This window comes from Copadichromis virginalis, linkage group LG19, assembly GCF_057382275.1.
Source record: "Copadichromis virginalis isolate Kocher_CV1m ecotype Utaka linkage group LG19, C_Virginalis_male_GT1.1, whole genome shotgun sequence".
Classification (NCBI taxonomy): Eukaryota; Metazoa; Chordata; class Actinopteri; order Cichliformes; family Cichlidae; genus Copadichromis; species Copadichromis virginalis.
The window spans coordinates 29,602,017-29,622,275 of record NC_140636.1 but is presented as its reverse complement, the minus strand read 5'-3'; the positions used below and the strand labels follow the sequence as shown (position 1 = coordinate 29,622,275).

Sequence of the window (20,259 nt, the reverse complement as noted above, 5' to 3'; positions counted from 1 at the left end):
AAACCTCCCTCAAAGTCTGAAAGCATTATTGCGAAACAATGATATCCAGTTTATGGAGGCTTTACAGAAGTTACCAGCCCGCTTAGTTGGTAAAATACATCCCTTTTGTTTCCATATCCTCCCTTCTGTATCCATTCATAGCTTCTGGAAACTCTGCGGGCTTCCTTTTCCTCTTTGTCAGGACCTTGGCGTTTCCTTTGCTTATCTGTGACCCCCACCCCTGTAGTGGACAGGTCTTTCATTTAATCACAGACAAGCTCCCTGCTTTTAGTCACTCATTTATCTTTGGGCTCTAGTGTTGCATCACTGAAATAATCCATCATATTTACCTTCACACTACTGCTTGATCCCTACCCCTGCCAAAAAACAGTATAGAAGGAATATGAAATGGAGCAGACGGGTGTATAAACTACTGAAACCTGCATACCTGATGTTTGGGAGGGACAGAGGACAAGGCCATAGGCTGATGAAGGAGTGAAAATTAGACTTAGATTCCAGTGGTGACATTTACACCTCAAAGCCCTACAGACTTCAAAGCTCTCTATTCAGCACACCCAGCATTTAGTGCCTAATCCATAGCTCCTTTGATAATTCTGTTTGGGTTTATTTCGGGGTTGCAGGCAGGGTGGAAATACAGACGAGTGAGGACGGAGAGATGGAAAGCATAAAGATTGATATCGGCTCAAAGTTTGGAAGATGTGAGTAAAGAAAGCAGCGAGCAAAGTTTGTAACCCTTTAGATAAACAAGAAGCTGGGATAAAAAATAAACAAGTAGAAACATGCTCAGTTACATTCAGCCTCACCCCTATGGTTAAACGTTACATAATCACAATGAATCAATAGAAGACCGAGAAAGATGTGGATTACTGTTATTCGTGTGATGCTAGCTTTCTCAGGAAAACTTGATGCCGGTTAGTTACATCTCACCAATATCCATTTAGTTTAACAGAATTATGCAAATTCAGGTAAAGCTGTGAAATCACACTTGCATCAGCTGATTAGCCATCAGCTTCTTTACTCACTTGTACTGATTCATAATATGACAGCCAACCATGTAACTGATAACAGCTAGTCATACACATTCATAGCCTGATCTGCTTCTAGCAACACCCTGTGATGCAACAACTTCCTGTTAAGTTTTCGGTAATGTTGATGTTGATATCCAGCATTTATCCTGGCGTATTAGATCTCCCAGCAGTGTCTCTCATTATGAGCTATTTCCAATAAATTGTTGATTCCTTCAGGAGATTGTCTTTCAAAAAAATAAAAAATAAAACAAATAATGTTGGTACTGACACAGATATCAAATTAGTATAGTTGATATTTACATCCAAGATTTTTGTTCAGCAGTAAAATCCTGGTACTTACACAGCACTCTTCAAGCATTAAAAGTGATTTTCTCCCACACATTGATACAGTGCTTTTTTCAGTGCCTTCAAGTGCTTTCCAGTTATCGCACACATGCAAATTGATGGACCCATCAGGGGTGACTTGGACACTCTGGGATCAAACCACTGACCTTACGACTGTTAGACGAAACGCTCTATTACCTGAGCCAGAGTCCAAACAGGACAGGTCTTGCCAGCTATCTCTGTTTTTTTGTTTTTTTTTAAGTCAAAGGCATGGATATTAGTATTTGCTCAAAAATCCTGTATCAGTGTGATCTAGTATATGTATGCAGGTAGTGTAGCACTATTGATACAAGCTGACACGACAGTGCAGTGCAGTCTTTGATTCCGGTGTGGTCGACCTGCTTCATTTTGTCCTTGATTCTCACTTTTCACCCTCCGTATCTGTCAGCTTAATGATGCACAGACGGACGGGCCAAAGCAGCACGTGGCACCATCCACCCAAAGTATGCAAGCACACGCTGCTGCTACACAAGCTGGCATTAGTGCGGTAACGGAAGCACGTCTAATAGCTTATACTTTTGCTCTTCGTCATTTTAACTGACAACAACAAATAGAGTTCTCGCTGCTTAAATTATTATTGTAATTACCTTCTTATCAAACGGCTAACTGGAAAACCATCCGTTCATCAAATTATCAGCATCACGCATGGCTGGCTAGCTATAGTTATCAAAATCCTCCTCTCTGCCGCTCTACCAGTGTGTCGAGGTGAGGTGCGGGGCGGTACATTTCCAGGACTCGTAATGACTTAAGGGGGTCAGAAGGATATCAGGAGCTGGCATGATAAGTGATGACACCCTCATGGGAGCAAGCTTAATGACTTTCCCTGTGTGCAGGGACCTGGCTGGTTTGGCCGGGCAATTTTTCCGCAGTGAAAGAGAGAGGGCCAGGACATTCTGTCTGCTCAAACCACCAGAGCCTCTTTCTTTGCTGTTCGCAAATCTGGGTGCCTTGCAGTGAAGCACCATGATCCAACAGAACACATGAACACACACACAAACACACTCAGAATTCAAATAGTTAATGGACTTTTTCTCCCTCTCTCTCCCTTTTTTTTTTTTTTAAACCAACTCATCAATGTATAGAAAATATAGTATCTTTCTATTGTCTTTTTTTTCTTATTTGCAACAAGATTTACAGTTAAAAACCTCATTTGAAGCTTAAATTCTTTGGAACAATGAAAGGCTGGTGATCCCCCCGGTGCTTTCTCCAAATATAAGGAGAGAAAATATTTGCTCCTATTAAGGAGACGAGTTATTTGCAGTTTACAGATCGACTAATTTGCTTTTAGAAACTTTAAAAAATAAGAAAAAATAGAAACTCGCATGGACTTCAAACATCTGCTCCTGTGAGGTTCTTTGGTTTGGAGACAGCTGGTGTGGTGAGAGAGCGGAAATGGGACAGGGGCTTAAAAGGATTTCATTACTGAGGTAAACAACCTTAAGTGCCATGACAACACCCAGAACACTAGACAAACAGAAAAGACCAACAGCAGAGACTTAGCTAGGGTGTCCCTAGCTAGGTTTTTTCCCCTTTTTTTTAAATAAACAATTTTGGCTATACAAGTGATCATTTTCGTCTTGTGGATGCCCCCGAGCTTGTGACAAGTTCAGACGGTCCTGTTTACCACTTGCTCAACAGCTTACATCCAACTGAGGGTCTCATTTCACAGAGTCAGCACAGCAGAGGTGTCTCCCCCCACCTCTCGCGTGTGTTTTCAGTCCTAAGCATTTCTCAACACCAGGTGACCTGCCCACAACCCACCTGGGCATTTAAGAGTTGGCACATACAAATACACTGGGAATAAAGTGGAGACAGACGCCATCTTAAAAAGATATGTCACACATCCTATCAGACGCCTCAAGGTCAACGGAAATGACATGCTGAGCTGTCAGTCAGCTGCCTATCAATGTGTATGCGAGCGTGTGCTTGGAAGAGAAGCGGAGCCACAGATAGCATTTAATTGAAGGTTGAAGTTATCAGATAGCCTGCGACTCAGCTGTCAGTCAAGACGCAGTCACCACAGTGACGCTTCGCAGTGTTCTGCACCGCTGACGACATCGGGAAATGGCTGACTTTGAAGAATGGCGAGGGGGTGGGGGAGACAGACGCGCAGGCAGACTGAGTGATGGAGGCGCACGCATACACAAACACATTTACAGACAGATGTGGGGCACACAGGCCAGAAGAGGGACACACTTAAGGGAATTAGAGTAGGAGTGTGCTGGCGAGGCAAGTTATTTTGGTAGAATTGACATGCCGCACTGCATCCAGGCACCAGGACAATCTAATTATCTACTGGTGAAACCTGAGCAGGGTAAACATAGGTGATCTGACAGAGAAAGCGTAAGAGAGCGCGTAACCTCAGCCTAAGGATATAGTATGAATAAAGGGAGTTTTTAAAATGGAAGTGAAAACTGAGAGGAGAAAAAGTAGATGCCAAGAGTTCCACAGATGGGGAAACGGCATGAATGATGACAAATGTTCCACGGCAGGTGAGTAGATGCCAACAACACAAAACAGGAGACTTGGAACATCATTCTCCGTTTTCTTGGGAGAGCCTAGACTTGTATCAGCAAGCCACACATACATGGATTTTCAGTGGGAGGACTCTGGGAAATCAGACAGAAATGTAAAAAGGATGGTGAAATTCCCCAGTCTAATAATCTTTCATTACACTTTCCTATCCGTTAGAAGTGGGCAGATGGGGATAAAAGGGACATTTTTCCCTTTGCTTCTTTTCTATCCCCTCGTGCTTCCTCCCCCTTTTTCTTAAAAGACTAAAGGCTTCTTCTTTTTATCATCTTTAAAAGCACAAACTGTAGAACCGCTGTCTCTCCGTGTTAAGACAACCATTTTAACTGTTTTATTGGGAAATCAGTTTAACGCGCAGCAACACTTTATCTCCTATTGTCTGCTGCTCAAATAGTCAATGCCAGATTTCATTTCCTCTCTGTCCACTAACTTAAAAATCCTAAACAGCAGCGAGAGCAGCAGCACAATCAAACGGATGACTACTCTTCAACTTCAACTGGTAGCCTTAAAAAAAATTACATATCTGGCACAAGATTACTGTTGGCACCTACACAAATATGATTTGGCAATCATGCTGAGGAAGTTTTGCACGTGTTCCAAACAGGAGAGCTAAAATAAATAAATAAATAAATAAAATAATCATTTAATCTGGACTTGCTGCCGATTTCTCCCAACTGCAGTCATCACATCTAAATTTAACAGTAAGTCTGCCATTGTCCTCTTTCCCTGCTGACAGACTGAATGGCCATGCTTGAATGTGTTCACCAAATGAAAGCAGAAAACAAATAATTTGAAAAATGTCCTATTTTTGTGTCACTGAGTTTCAGTGTTCATCTGTGCTCACACTTCTTTATGTGCATGTCAGTGGGTGTGCTAATTTGTGTCTGATAAGGTCATCAGTGAGTCATCTTGACCACCAGGGGGAAGCCTAATTAATTTAGTAGCTTTCCAAACAGCTTATAAACAGAATACAAGAGTTACAGCCCTGCTCTGCTCAAAGCAGTGCAGCAAAGCGAGTGAAGGGTACACCAAGGGTCATCTGCGGATGCTGCACTTTTAATAGATTGTGTGTGTGTTATTTCATTAGCATCTCTACAGTCACAGGTGGCACCCACTGCTTCACACATTTTTATTGAACTTCTTCGCTTAAAAAAAAAAAAAAATTGCATTCCTGTGCAGCACAAAACCCACACACAAAGAACACAGAAACTTCTGCAGTAACTGAAAGCAGGCATCATCTCTAAACAGCATGTCACAGTCGATGATCTCACTAAGACGACCACCATGCTCTTAAAGGCAACTGCACATCAGCTATGACCACACATGTCACAATTACAAGGCAAACACTTAAGGGTCACTTAAACTGGCTGGAAGTCCCTTAAGAGCCTGAGCGCAGACGCTGGGCCTGGTCTCAGGGTGAGATGGAGCTAAGCTGATCCTAGCCAGTCCCTGGTGCCTTTTATCAATTCTGTCAGGGGGAAAATGCAATCCATGCCCGACTGAGCCTTGGCCTGCTCTACGGTGTCTCTTATCCTCGTCACCTCCCTCCATTCATTTCCTTGCTGCCAGCTGCTGGGATTATGAAGAGAAACGCTGCTTCTCAGGACGTGACACAATCATTCATGTGTGCGTCAAAGATTACCATGAGCACATAAATGTGGCCGACTGTGGTAAACGCCTTACACACACGTCCCAAAGCTTTACACGCAGACACACATATCACTCTGCTCTGTGCTGCCACCATCCTCCTCATCTCTAGAAACACCATGGTACCTCCACCGTGTGCTGCTTCCCCCCCTGCCCCAACTGTGTGTATCCATCTCTCCATCACAGTAAAAACCAAGTGGTTACTCTAAAAGATTTTCATTCCCTTTTACTGAATATTTATGAAATTGCAGTTTACTTTTCTTGATGCTTCTTTTTTCAATCCCCCGCTTTCTCTCGCAGCACTAATCTGCTGCTGAGTTGGCTCATAAACACCCCAGCATGCTGCGTTTTCCACAGACCAGGACCAAATTAGTGTGCAGTCTGACAAAGTTGTATCAGTAGTACATTAACAACTTGGTGCACACAGTGTAAGTCGGGCAGCTAATAAAGTAAAAAGAACAAGTCAAGGATTGCATGTTTATCAACTAAAATATATTTTTTTAAAAGAGCAAAAAACTGAAAGGAAAAAGAACAGAACTGAGAGCAGAGTGCATGAGCAGTGAGCAAGTGCTTACAACAGTCATGAGATATGTCTTCAGTGCTGACAGACTACAGAACTATCAGCAGCTGTCGTTCCCATGATGACACATCACAAAGACACATGGCCTAAGGCAAGAGGACCAACAGTGTGTGTAGAGGTATTTCTGCACAAGGACCAGTATGTGAAAGAATGTCTTTATCTGTTAACATGAACTTATATGAAAAATAAAATCTAGTTTCTCGATAAGATTAAGATTTCTTCTTTAATACACTTTCCTCTGGCTCCAGTCTAAATATTAATCCAGCAACCATTCAGGCAAATGCTCTGATATTATTAGCAATGTGATGCAACAGCAAATGTGAGAGACGTGTAACCCTGATACTCACATCTGGGTACTCTTTGACAGGCACAAACAGTTTTTCCTGCAGGTGAACGATGGGTCCGACTGGTTCGGGCAGCTCCAGTGGGTGTTTGTCCACAAGGCCATTCACTGTGTCGCTGTACATGTCTTTACGCACTCTGTTGATCTCTGAAAGACAAAAATATGTAAAGTGCGGTAAGCAACTGCATAAAAACAGAGCAGTGACACTTAAAAAGAACGGTGCTAGATATATCACTGTCATATTGATTTTGACTTATGGGGAAAAGCCTAATGTAGCATACAAATCTTTGCCTTGCGTAATGTTTGTCTTTTACAGATAAACAACTGCGTAACTTGGCTAATATTAACATAGCCTTTGAGTATAAAAACGTGTGAGCATTAATGTTTCCTGCTTTCTACAGAAAATGGCATTTTTTCCTACTACAAACTGCTCTGAGTAGAAACAACAAATCTGTGATTGTGTGCAAGTTAGTCTATGAGCCGGAGACAAAAGTTAAACACTGCACTATTTACAGGTTAAGGCCACCGACTTTCTGTTCTTTCCCCTCAGAGGTTGTTCTCTAACAGAGCAGCCTGTGCAAGAGCCTGAGCAGGAGACCAGATACAGGGGAATCACTAAGGCTTAAGTATATGCCGCCTTTAGATCTGATCCCCCTATCAGATAAAACTAATGGACCTCTCTCTCTTCCACACGCACATGCTGCCGACTCACTCATACACATGTTCAAGCAGCACACCCCATTTTTACTCCATGTGTAGCCCGATGCATACAATCAAACCAGTGTGTCTGCAAGTCCTGGTATGTGACAGTGAAACGAGGGTCAGCTGCTGCAGGGCATATTTCTGCTTTCCAGGTTACCCTCAGAGTACGGTCATAGTGAATCCAAAAGTGCAAAGACGACGCACTCTGACGTTTGTGCCATAATCATATGATCTGCGATAACACTGGTATACAAGTTAACGTGACAAAATGTTAAAAAATTAATTGTCATATAACAATATCACTGACATAGTAAGACAGTGTTTACCTTCCCCCAGCGTGCACAACAAGACAAGCTCTTACATGTTTGACAGCAAACCTCTGATGATGATTTAGCACATAAAACTAAGCTACTTCAACATTCTCCACCATAGCACGTACAGGAAAACACGCCTTCGAGTACAACCAGGCTAAGAAGGCACGTGAGGAGCACATTCTAGCAGATGGTCATATGTGACCCCAAAGTAAACAAATGAGTCAACCAAGCATTGCTAGAGAACTCAGTGGTTGCACTCCATATGACAAGAAGAGCAAACAGTGAATGGATGTTACTGTAGCAGGTACATGGTTGTAAAGGAGACCTTTAAGCAATGTTAAAGAGCTCAACCCAAGACACTGACACCTTTTTTCCCCAATAGAGTCACACTTTGAATTAGGCAGTTTGTCATTAATGACAAATACCCTTCATTTCTTGCACTTCTAAATGCTGCTGCCTGCAAGCTGCAAGCAATAAAACATTGTTCAGTAGTTTTGTTTTCTATATTTTCATAAATATCACTATTGCAACTTTTCCTGAAATACTGTGATATCATTTTGTGGCTATGTCACCCACCTCTAGTATGAAACAGCATGAACTAAATTGTAGAGCTGGCGAGGCCTCAAGGAACCGTGTGTGCAGGGTGGAGTGGGGGCGGCTGCTAGGCACTTTTTCCATCACCCATGAGACCTTCTGGCAGTAGGGAGCTCTATATTAAACTGCAGCAGGGGAACCTGACACTCAACTATAGATGCCCTCAGTAAGGCATGCATGACAGGCGAAGCATAACCCTGCACCTATGCAAAACTGGATAGGTGGGGTGAAACTTGCATCATCAGCTGCTTGTTAAAATTTGCAATTATAACAAAAGACAAAATAGCAGCATTAGAAAGGGCAAAAACGTCCCGACAAATCTCAGCAAAGCAGTTTTCCCTGACGATGTCTCAATTACATTCACAGGCATGTCTTTCTCTTCCTGTCATCTTAAGCAGATTAATACTTGTTGGAAACCTTTTACTACACTCACAGTAACGTAATGAGTGGTCAAAAATAAAGTCATCCTTATTTTACCCGTCAATGTTCCTGTTGGATCACATAATTGTGACACATTTCCAAACTTGGTGCAGGAAGAAAAGAAATTTCCTGCATTTTTATCTAATTTCGTATTATGAACAGCAACCGGTGCTGTGGTTTAAAAGTGCCAACAAAATGTTTTAATTTTTGGACAGTGGAGAAAATATATTTCCTCATATATTGACTTTATGTCCTACAAGACACCTAGATACAACATTTTTACTGCTAAACTGAAAAAGAGTTATCTCCGGACATGGCAATGAGACTAAAAATTTGTCACCAGTGAGGTCACAGACACTGACCAGCACACAGCTAAAAAACATCTGGTCTGCAGCTGTGTGGACAGCACCTGCAGAAGACATTGGAAGAGTACAAACAGGCAGCCAGGAGACTCGGCCCCAACTCCTTTCCAAACCACATGACCTCAGTACTGTGAGGACCACAGATACTCCCAGCCCTTCCCAAAGATGAATTCATCCTCATGGTATCTTGCACAGAAAACAGATTACATCACTCCTAACCAAAACAGCAGCCAGGCAACGTCTTAGCTTTGGTTTGACACATTATACGGGGAGTAGACCACGACAGAAGGACAAAACAAACAACATACAGGAAAGGCAACATAGTTGACAACAAATCAACATGTATTGTGTTTTAAAGAACCCTTGAATCAGAAAAACCTGAACACGAGCAGGTTTAATTTCGTTCCTTAAAAATAAGTAATCACCACTAAAGTGCAACTAAAACCAAGTTCTATAAGCCTTCTCAAGACAATGAGCGAAAAAAAGAGTTATTCAACACCAGTAAAAGCAAGTCAATGACAACTAAAGAAGAGATCTGTAACTTAAATTAAGAAATCACTTCTCTGTATACGAGGGCGTAACTGTGCTTGATATGAATTTCATATTTGGAGTCATGGTTCGGTATGTTTTCTCTACAGCAGAGAAATCATCCACACACAAAAAAATCCATTAACTTTTTAAAACTTTACAAATGCATTCACACGTGCTCGACTGGCAAAAGTTCAACTGTAACAATAAAGGCACTCAAATGCTGTGAACAGTCAATGAAGAGAAACTCAGTTTAGTGTCAAGCATAAAACAAATCAAACAAAAAAACACAGTAAAGAAGAATGCAACATAACATAACAACACAACTGAAGTGAATAAATAAACATCTCCTGCTTGTTGCTTCTATTTGACAGATACTGTATCAGCAGAATCCTCTGTATTATTATCCTTATTGTAACTGTATCGTAACCACTCTTGTTATGAGGTAATTCAAGAAAAATACACGTACCATTACACCTATATCTACATTTTTTTTTTTTTATTACACTAGGTCTGATTCCGGGAACTATTTTTTTCTTCAAGATAACAAAAGAAAACCAAAGGTGGTATTCATATGTGACAATGCAATCCAACAACCACCAGCGGCCTCCCCACCCCCTTCTTCTAATTCTATTTCCTCTTGCTGAAATGCCACATTAACATAAGGAGGCCGCGCTGGGCCATCAATGGAGACGTGCGGCATTTGACAACCTCTAATTTCTGTGCGCCAACTCTTTTCTGAAGCGCTGCGCTCACCTAAAAATTACCCCCTGCCTCGCACGGCCGACAAAATCATTTGTCTAGCTGTCCACCCCGGCAGAAAAGGCTGATTTTGTAACAAAGCGTGCATGTGGGATCACTATCTTGGATGGGGGTTGGGAGGGTGTCACCCTCTTGGAAAAGAAAAGAGACGGGGGTAAAAAGACGAGACAATCAAGTGGAGTGAGAAAAGACGTTAGCCGCTGAATGAGACTTTTTCTTGATAAGTGGTATTAAATGCAAAACCCTACTAATGCCACAGTAAACCCTGCAACTATGGTCACACATCACCCAGCTCAGTGTGTCATCTCCAACCTGACTCAGCTCTTCACACAGACAACTCTGACAGAAAGAGTTGTGTGTTTATTTACCTGTGGGGGTGGCTCCACATAGACATAGGAAGAAAGCATAATATATCTGTTTAGTTTTTTTTACTCAGACATCTGTCAAGAAGAAACAAGTATTGACCTTGAGAGCAGGGTGAGGGCACAGCGGAGGGTTTGATGATACAAAGACAGAGAATTATAACCACAGTGCTGAGCAAGCAGAGTGCAGCTGAATTCTTCTAGACTCACGCTGCTCTTTTCTGCCTCAATTTAAGTTTTTTTTTTTTAGAAGCATTTCACTTTATCGTTCTCTTTCTTTTGTTTCTCTCAGCTTCTGCCCTTTCTTCTCAATTTTGCGGTGAAAAAAGAAAATGTCACAGACTGAGGCTGCATATCTGTCTGCCCTTTGTCAAGCAAAAGAGACAATTTCTCCTCATCTTTGCCGTGATCTTAGCAATGGTTAGAGACGTGTAACTAAAGGGAAGGGTGTGGGAGTGAGGAAGGGCAGGTGAAGCGCTTTTAAAAGGCAGTGGACTGAGAAATATGGGAGAGGAAGTGTCTGTAAGATGGGAGCCCATATTCAGTGAGGTTTGGGGAGTGGATATTAACTGAAATGTTCATTCTTGACCTTGGAAGAAAAAACTGATCGGGAAAAAAGAAAAATCTTAAATCAACATCTGCTCAATTATTTGAGCCTACCATCAGTGTGTGGCTGTCTCCATTTGGCTTAAATGCACTTTTTTGTACACGGCCTCATCATGTGATAACATCAAACTCTTTGACAAAGTTTGTGAGAAGTTAAAGAAATCACATTTGATTTTGTTTTATTGAAATTTAAGAAGATGCCTGATTTTCAGTGTCCATTTCAAGGGGTCATATTACTAGAACGTACATATTTCAGGGGGTGTTTTTTGCCCCTGACAATTAAAAACACACCTGGGTAAATGTAGAGGTCAGTGGATTTCCTGCTATGTTGGAGAATTTTATAAATTAAACATGTATGTAATGAGGAAATAAATAAAACCCTTTAAAAAAAAATTCTGATATCGCACAGGTCATTTTTGTTTGGCAGAAAACCTCTTGGGAACCCTGATGTCACTGTAAGTGATCTGTAGAGACCATAAGGACCATACATATGGTGTTTTTAATCCTAATTTACCCTTAAGATATAAGCCACTTGATGACTCTTGGTTTTATTTACTTGTAGATTTAATTTGAATCTAAAGTTACGGCAAAATAAAATATGGTGACATCGTGTAACAAAACAAAAGCCATACATGTGGTGATTTTTAAAGCCAATTGATCCTCAAGATAATGCCTCGTGATTTTGATCGTCTCAGGCCTCGACATTTAATGAAAATGTAGATGAATTAGGTGAAGCTACATCACAGAATGACAAAAAATCTCATTCTCATATAACAAAACAACAAGCCTTGAAGAGAAAAGGCAGCGTCACTGTGCCACCTTTGCTTCTAACTGGTTCTTTAGCAGGAAGTCAGACTAGCAGTCCCAAACAGAAACCATATCCCTGTCAGGGCACAGCACCAAAAAAAAAAAAAAAAAAAAAAAAAAAGGGGGGGGGGGGGGGTAGACTTGGGAATTATGTGCACACTGAAGCAAAAGATCGAGCGCAAATCCATTATGTGTATCGAGTTATTTAAGTGTCTGTGACACTGTCAGCCAATCACAATTGGCCACTGCAAACTCACAGACATGGACAGAGAAGCTTTTCTTGTATTTACCCAGCCAGATGTTTAAAAACATGATCACACAGGGGCAGCACATGCTGAACTAGGGCAAACAATTCATGAGCCTGTGATGAGAAAAGGCACACGACGAGAAAGAATAACCAAGTGAGGTAGGTCAAGTTTGGAATCTGAGGTAATGTATTCAACCACAGCATGAAGAAAAACACAGTGAGTGAAACAGAGAGGAAGGGAGATCAAAATTGGAGCAAAGAGAGAGGAAATAGAAGAGCGAGAGTAAAATTAAAAACAATGGAGAGGTCCAGCAGGAGATCCTGTAATCAGGTTTAAGACAGGTGAACATCACTCAACTAGACCTGCTCCATAAGAGAATGGGAGCAAGTCCATTAAGAGCCCAAAAATAGACACGTTCCATAAATGCTTTGTCTTCACCCTGTAGCTCACAGCAAACCGTCCTCTGACCATGCAGAGCACATCTGTCCCAGTAAGTACTCTGCATGTGTGAGAGACTGTCAAGAGCGGGAGTGAAAGCAAAAGAAATATAATGGTTGAGCAATCAGTGTGATCAGCTTTGCCTAAGGAAAGCTGCTTTAGATGCCTAGTGATGCCTGGCATTAGCCTGATATTATCTGGCACCTGAAGCAGATCCAGTCCAACACCAATTAATCTTCAAACCAAAATGATCAAATGTTCAACCCTGCAGAGAGACATAGCCAGTCCTTCCAGTTTAGGATGATTTAAGATCAAAAACCTGTAGTGTTAAAAATAATAATAATCCTCTTCATGCTTGCACGTGCATGAATGCTCAATTCATGTTTTAAACAGGGGAGGGGGGAGTGACTGGGATCTCAGGTAAATATAGACTGAATGCGGTCGCATCCAAAAAACTACAGCAATCAAAGATACACCTAAATGTGGCGGTGCCGAGTGAAACAAGACTCGGGCGAGGAACAAGCCTTTTCACTTAAAAGCTGCGCACTTCAGCAATCACAAAGCCTGGGTACCCCTTGCAAGCGAAAGGATTTGGGCATTTAATGCATTCCTGCCCTTTATTCACGGCACAGACGACTTTATCCAAGACGACACTCCACTTCAACAGTTTAGGGGTTTGGCAGGCCAAGCATATGAAAGACGGGGGTTTCTTTTAAAGCAGAGAGCAGAAGTATAGCGCGCACTGGTGGGGCTGACTGAGCCATGAAAACGTATGCATTTCTGGGTCTTATCGTCAACTCACAGCTGTCTCTCGCTACCCCTCCCTGTTTGTGGAGGGGAGAAAAAAAAAGTTTCCCTATGCTTCCGTCTTATTTTTACTTACATATCTTTGATTTAACAGTAGGCCTACACTGCTAAATCCTTTGATGTTCATGCACAGTCTATTCCTGCGCTGTTAATGAGTGCTGTCTTATATACATAGTAACCAAAATAAGTTTACATTTTGAAATATAAAATTCTTTACTCTGGGAAACAAATGTAATTGAATCATTATTAATTAGTGTATTAATCTTTATTAATCAGTGCCGAATGTTATGTCTGAAATGTCATTTGTTGCGCATTGATAGTCCCCGTGAATAAGGTAATCACGGCTCATGTGACTTTATGGTTTCCAAGTAAACAGCAGCAACACTGAACAAAGAGGATTTAGATAACTGTGGATCAACATTATTCAAGCCAATTAAGCCAGTATTGTGCCTTTGGAAATGGCTATATCAAACACACCGATCATTTGCGAAAGCTTCACCCGAGTGTGTCTATTAGCAGCGTAGCCGTGTTTCTTGCAATGGTTATGTGGCTATATTGAGCAAAGCACAGTGTTATTTGTCCCCGGCAGACCGCACAAAGATTTGTCTTTTAAGCACAAAATTCACAGTTTGTCTCTTTGCTGACCTGCAGCAACAGCAATACAGAGAGGCAATTTTGCACAATACAATTTTATTGCTGGAAGATATACACTTAGTCTGAGCAACCCAGACAGCTGAAGCACAATATAAACTTTGGCACAGAACATTTCGGGGCAGAATGAGGCCAAAGGATTTTGTCACCCATCCCTTACATACGGGTTGCTCCAATAATAGGGGGCTGCTCAACATTCTACCAGGACAGGAGAAATGATATGCAACTGCAGCGACTAACAACTTTTTATTGTACGAGAGTACTGCGAAAGGCTCGGAAGAGTACTCATTAAATTTAAAATTTGTGCCAAGAGGTCTCTGTGAATGCTAATTAGGGCTGCCACAAACGATTATTTTGATAGTCGACTAGTCACCGATTATTTTTGCGATTAGTCGACTAATCAGATCATCATCCATTGGACGTAAAACTACAGCTTATTGCACCAGCAGCATCTGCTCTTATATAACTATCATTAGCTTACAGCTTTAAGTGTTTAAGGTCTGTGCTAACTAAAAATAAAGACAAGATGATAGTTTATTAAATTTTAATGAAATTTGCAGATTGTTTCGGTGAAGTTTAATAAACTCCTTGCTATCTAAAATATAACAGGACACTGGAGTAGAGCAGGGCGATATGGCCAAAAATATTTATCACGATATATATTTGAAAATTTGCGATAACGATATAACCAACGATATAATTGATGCGAGACAAAATACAACTCCACAACATTACTAGCGCAAAAAGACAACCTTCCATTTATTTTCACTTAAACAAGAAGCTGGTTTTTATGTACATTAAAGCTTTATAAAAATGTAACAGTGCAAATGCAAATTCCTTGCTGAAAGTTTAACCAAAAGGCATTTCCAGTAGAAATGGGCTGACATAAGAGGTGCTTTGCAACATTAAACTGCAGTGTGCAGTACGTATTTTTCGGACCATAGGGTGCCCAGGATTATAAGGCACATTACGCGAAACAAAGCAGTCAGATAAATCAAACTTTATTAAACTCATTCTTCTTGCTTCCTCCACTTCTGTACCATTGATTCATTAATGTTGAATTCTCTGGCAGCTGCTCTATTCCCATGTTGTTGCAGTATATTAATGACTAACCTCGTATTGTGGATGGATTATCTCAGTTGTTCTCCTGAGTGAAGTTTGGTCCGTTTACAGCATCCTGCCATGCGATTGCATTTGTCTCTAACCATGAAGAACCTTCACGTTAACTTTTATAAGTGGAAAAGTGTTAGTGTTCGTCCTCCAGCTTCACTGTTTATGTTATGCTAACATAGCTGTGTCGCTAGCGATCACGTAGCACATTATTATATACCAGCTAGCCCAACTTCAGTAACCCTACAAACGTCACTGCTGTTTAGTTTCCTGTCTTCATTTATGTTGGAAGTGATAGCAGAGCTGTACGTTTGATTTTTTTCAGAAATCTCTCAGTCAGAACATGCTACATCATGCTTAGGTAACTAGCGAAACTAGCGAGCTAACTTCCGCTAGCTTCCTGCTAACTTCTAACTCCGTTAAATGTAATACATTTTGTTTTCATGGATGCCTGGAAGTTAAACTTCATAGTTACACCTGGTAAAGCAGCAATGCTGATCGTTTTATTAAAGATGAAAGAATTTAGACAGTTTTTAACTCTTAGTGATGCTGCAGTGTTCGTTTGACCTGAAGCATACGGAGTTTAGGACCCAGATTACTCCCAGATTTAAGTCGTGTATCTGACGGACAAACACCAAACCAGTTCCACATCACTGAAGTTGCACCATTTTTACAAACCAATTCTGGTTCATCTGTTTCACTCAACAATCGGCCATGTGTGTATGAAAACAAAGGCACTGCGCATGCGCGTTTTACTCATATTCTATCGCGATATTTCATTTTCCTATCGTTGCCTAACATTATACCGGTATTACCGTGAACGGTATAATATGGCCCAGCCCTACACTGGAGTATATTCTGGAGCATCTCACACTTCTGATAATCAGCTGTCTGCTTGACGTTTATTCAGCTGTGTAAAAACTATAACTTTAATCTCAGACAAACTGATTTACTCAGGAACAAATAAAATACAAAAAAAAAAGCCAAACAATAACATTTTAAGTTATCTAAGTGACTCATATATATTTAACCTGAGTAGCGAAAGACGGCGGTGGGTTTGAAAACGATTTGCGGGGAGTCCGGTGTTCTCACGGCTCTAGTTAGCCTTGCCCCCGGCTCGCTAACGAGCTAGTGGGTAACAGATGTCTCCGAAAACGTCGGAGCGCTTTTGAAAATATGTGGTGTCCTGATAAACTGAGCAGATATTTGAGGTTTACACAGCTACATTCTCGCCTGAAAATATGTTAAACGTTTATTTTGTGACCCAGAAAGAATAATAAGAGTAACATTAAAACTAACTAGCTGCCGCCATTGTTGGAAACTGCGCTGGGCCGCGCTATGAATTCTGGGACACAGCTGCTGCTTCTTCTTCTTCTTCGGGGTTTAACGGTAGCTGACATCCTTGTACATGCAATGCTGCCATCTTCTGTTTCAGTCCGTTATTACACTCTTAAATCCTGCCACTTATTCCTGCGTCTTTTGTGATCTTACAAAGCTTCAAACGACGCGTCGACTATTAAATCAGTCGTCGACGATTTTGATAGTCGACGTAATCGTGACTAGTCGACAAATTGTGGCAGCCCTAATGCTAATGCATCTCAACTGTCAAATTCTAAGTAGCACACAAAAAAAAATACAGTATATCTCAATTTTACTTTACAGCGACTTATCTACACAGTTGCTTAACCCTGACATGTGGATATAAGCGCTGACCCCCACAGGCTGAGGGGGGACTAAAAGGCTCTAGACAGAAATGACGGTGCGGTTTGCAGCCAGAGGGAGAGATTTATGTTGTGTGTCAGGGATTTTCCTGAGGCAGGCTGGGTAGAAAGCTCCAGCGTCAGGTCTTTAAGTAGATAGGCCACTAAATAAACGACTGGCATAACAAGGTTTCTGGATTCTTTCCTGCCTGTGCCTGGTTTAAAAAAATAAAAAAATTAAAAAAAAAAAGAAAGAGGGAGAGAAAAAAGAAACACAGAAAACACATTCACAAACACACTTTTACCCATCACTTGGTTAAAGTGCAAGCCACGAGAGAGTGGAGCTACACTTTCAGCCAAATTAGGGATGGACGAACAACGACAAAAAAACCTTACATACAGCAACGGTAACAATTTCTGTCTGCGACATAAACTATAGCTGGGAAACAGCAGCAAACATAAATGCTGTGCGATTGTACACACACGTCTATATCTCAGCCAACTCACTCCCTGAAAGCAGCACGTTCTGCTCTCTGATTATCAATAATGAGCAGAAGCTGCCCGAAAACACACACACACGTAGATAATAACTCACACAACATTTAAGCTATGGGCTCACCAATGCTCTGATATCATGCGCACAAATGCACACATAAGCACATATGATACACATAAAAACAAACATCCAGCCGAACATTAAAACACCCACACACGCACAAGCTAATGAGCCTGTGTGTGTTTATAGGCAAGGCTCCCCTGAGACAGTGAACCCACAGAAATAACACTACACACGGAAGGAGGAGGGACACTGCCTCGGAGAATATCTGCTGAACAAATACAGCAGGAAACAAGAAGGAAATGGTGCTACATCTCTCCTCTAGCTTGCCTTAATAGCCACTGCTTTATATTTAGTCTGGTGACAAAAAGACAGATTAAAAACAGAGATTAGAGAAACACACAGCTGCTCTACATTACGCTGTTCTCCACAGTCTCACGACTCTTGACTGGTGAATTTATTTTATCATGATGACTGAGAGCAGGGGGAAAACTGAGCTGCAAAGTTGTAGTTTGTAACAAAGGTGAGCCTGTTAATATAACGTTATCTACTTTTAATAGCTGAGCATTAGGATTATTACAACAAATGTGTGCATGCTTGAAACAGAAAGCAAAAGATTTATGTGCACAGAAAACAGAGTTGGTGGCGAAACTAATCTCAGAAGTCATCAAGTCAGACTAAACTGCACACAAATACGTCAGAACACTGTGACGTCGGGTGTCATGGTTTACCGCCTTCTCTAGTCACCTAAGAAAATATATATGCTCAAAGCGGGGTGTGTAGGTGTCTTCGTGGCCAAAAAAAACAAAACAAAAAAAAAAAAACAGCAATCAGTAAAGCCATTAATCATAACCTGTAGCAAATGCTAGGTTTCCTGAGGCTGTCAGAGTGACTGCATGCAGGAAGGGGGAAGAAGTGCCAGACTGAGTATGGCTTTCTGCGGCTGCTGACACAAACAGTGACGGTATGCTGTAAAAAATGTGTGTCATTGCACATTAGTTTGGTGATTAAACTGCGTAAACAGACAGTGAAGAAGAGGAGAGAGGATCCACAGGAAAGGTGTGGCCAAGGGTGAGGCGATAGAGAAGCAGGAACAGCCTGCAGATCTGCATTTGACTGGCCACAAATTCCTTCTACAGATTGATAATGACTGTAATGTTTGAAAAAAAAAATCGTCACATACATAAACAACAAGCTCTACAACAGATGGTATAATAATGAGAGAAAATAAAGAGAGCCTAAAATCCAGAGAACAGTAAAAAAAAGAAAAACAACAAAAAAACAGAAAAAAGCTCTACAAGGGGTTTAAAACTGCACAAGTATACCTAGGATGCTTGCTGTTATTTTAAAAACAAACAAACACTGGGCAGACCCAATAATCATCAGATTTAGATTTTTTTTTTTTCCTGTTTACAGCATTTCGAAGACGAATAAAAAAAACTATCCATCTCATTTTTAAAAAGCATCATCACTTTAATTTCAGTGACATTTTCTTTTCTTGCAAAGTGCTGTGAACAGTCAAAAAAAAGCACCACATTAGCAGCGTGCACATAGTTCTGTGCGTGAACTTTGAAAGACTCGGGGTTGTCTAACAAATCAACAAAATGTCTTTACCGTCTCACAGCAGCAAACAGCCCTTGTAAAACAAAAGAGGCCATTTGATTAGAGTGACTGCTGTCACTTGATAACTCCCATCAGCAGTGAAAGCTGAACAGGTGCAGATACCCCTGAAAAAGTTAAGACAAATATCCTTTTGTGATCTCACAGCTGGCACCTTTTGTTTTAGTACATATCTCAAATAAAAAAAGAACAGGATTATTACTAAAAGGTGATTACTAAAGCTATTAAGCTGCAAAGACATTCAAGGTTAATGCCTTTGGGATGGTCTGGAAGAAAAAAAATGTAAAAATAAATAAATAAATAAGACAAGCAGAAAATTTATTTGCCATCTTTTGCCATTCCACAACATTTTCTTTTTAAAACCTGCCATATTTGTTTACATATGGCACTACATTTTAAAACAAAGTACCAAATTTATGGTAAAAAGAGGAATATGTCTCCAAAACTCCTGTCCTCACATCAGGACCGCCTTTCATCTGCACCAAAATGACATTTTCAGTTGTGTTACATGCAAACAAAGTGTCCAAAGAAGAAAGTCATATGACAAATATAACAACAACTGGGATAGAATCAGAATCAGAATGTCTTTAGTGTCATTGTTACAGGTACAACGAAATTAAAAATGGTCCCCAATCAGTGCATCATCCCTAACAATATCAAAATATAAATAAAACAATAAAATCAATAAATAAAATACTTAAGAATAGTATTAGCAAACTTTCACATCCATTACTACAAATATGCTTCAGTCAGCGCATAGATTAATACAAGAGTGGCATGATGGACATTTTTTTTGTAGCAGTATTCAGATAATTTAAAGGTTTGATTAACCTACAGTAATGATTCAGTGTAAATCAAATAAATAGTGAGCACATTTAAAACCCAATTCTAAACAAAATAGCCCAAACAGGCACCATATGTGGTAGTTTTTTGGGGGGAAACACGCAAACAGAAATGATAGCATACCGTAGCGTAATAATGAAATAAAATCATTATTTAATGACAAATTTGAAAAAAAGAAAAAAGAAAAAAAAGAAAAGATGTCTGATATCCAATCAATCATATGTGGCCAAAATAACAAGGTGAATAATTTACATGTTTCCCAGATGAGACACTGCAAAGCCCTATCCTCCTCACTTCCCTCAGCTCAAGGCTGAA

The 20,259-nt window shown here is 40.7% G+C and overlaps 1 protein-coding gene across 5 annotated transcripts in view; it reads right to left on the bottom strand.

Moving 5' to 3' along the window:
- The window catches only part of qkia (QKI, KH domain containing, RNA binding a), an 84,144-nt gene that overhangs the window by 43,895 nt on the left and 19,990 nt on the right, over nt 1-20,259 (bottom strand). For 4 of the 5 annotated variants that reach the window (XM_085441125.1, XM_085441124.1, XM_085441128.1 and 1 more), the window contains exon 2: nt 6,519-6,661. In XM_085441125.1, the coding sequence (XP_085297251.1) occupies nt 6,519-6,661 (143 nt within the window). Of the gene's footprint in view, nt 1-6,518; nt 6,662-8,106; nt 9,379-20,259 lie in introns of those variants that run through there. The other variant, XM_085441127.1, reaches the window with a different exon arrangement.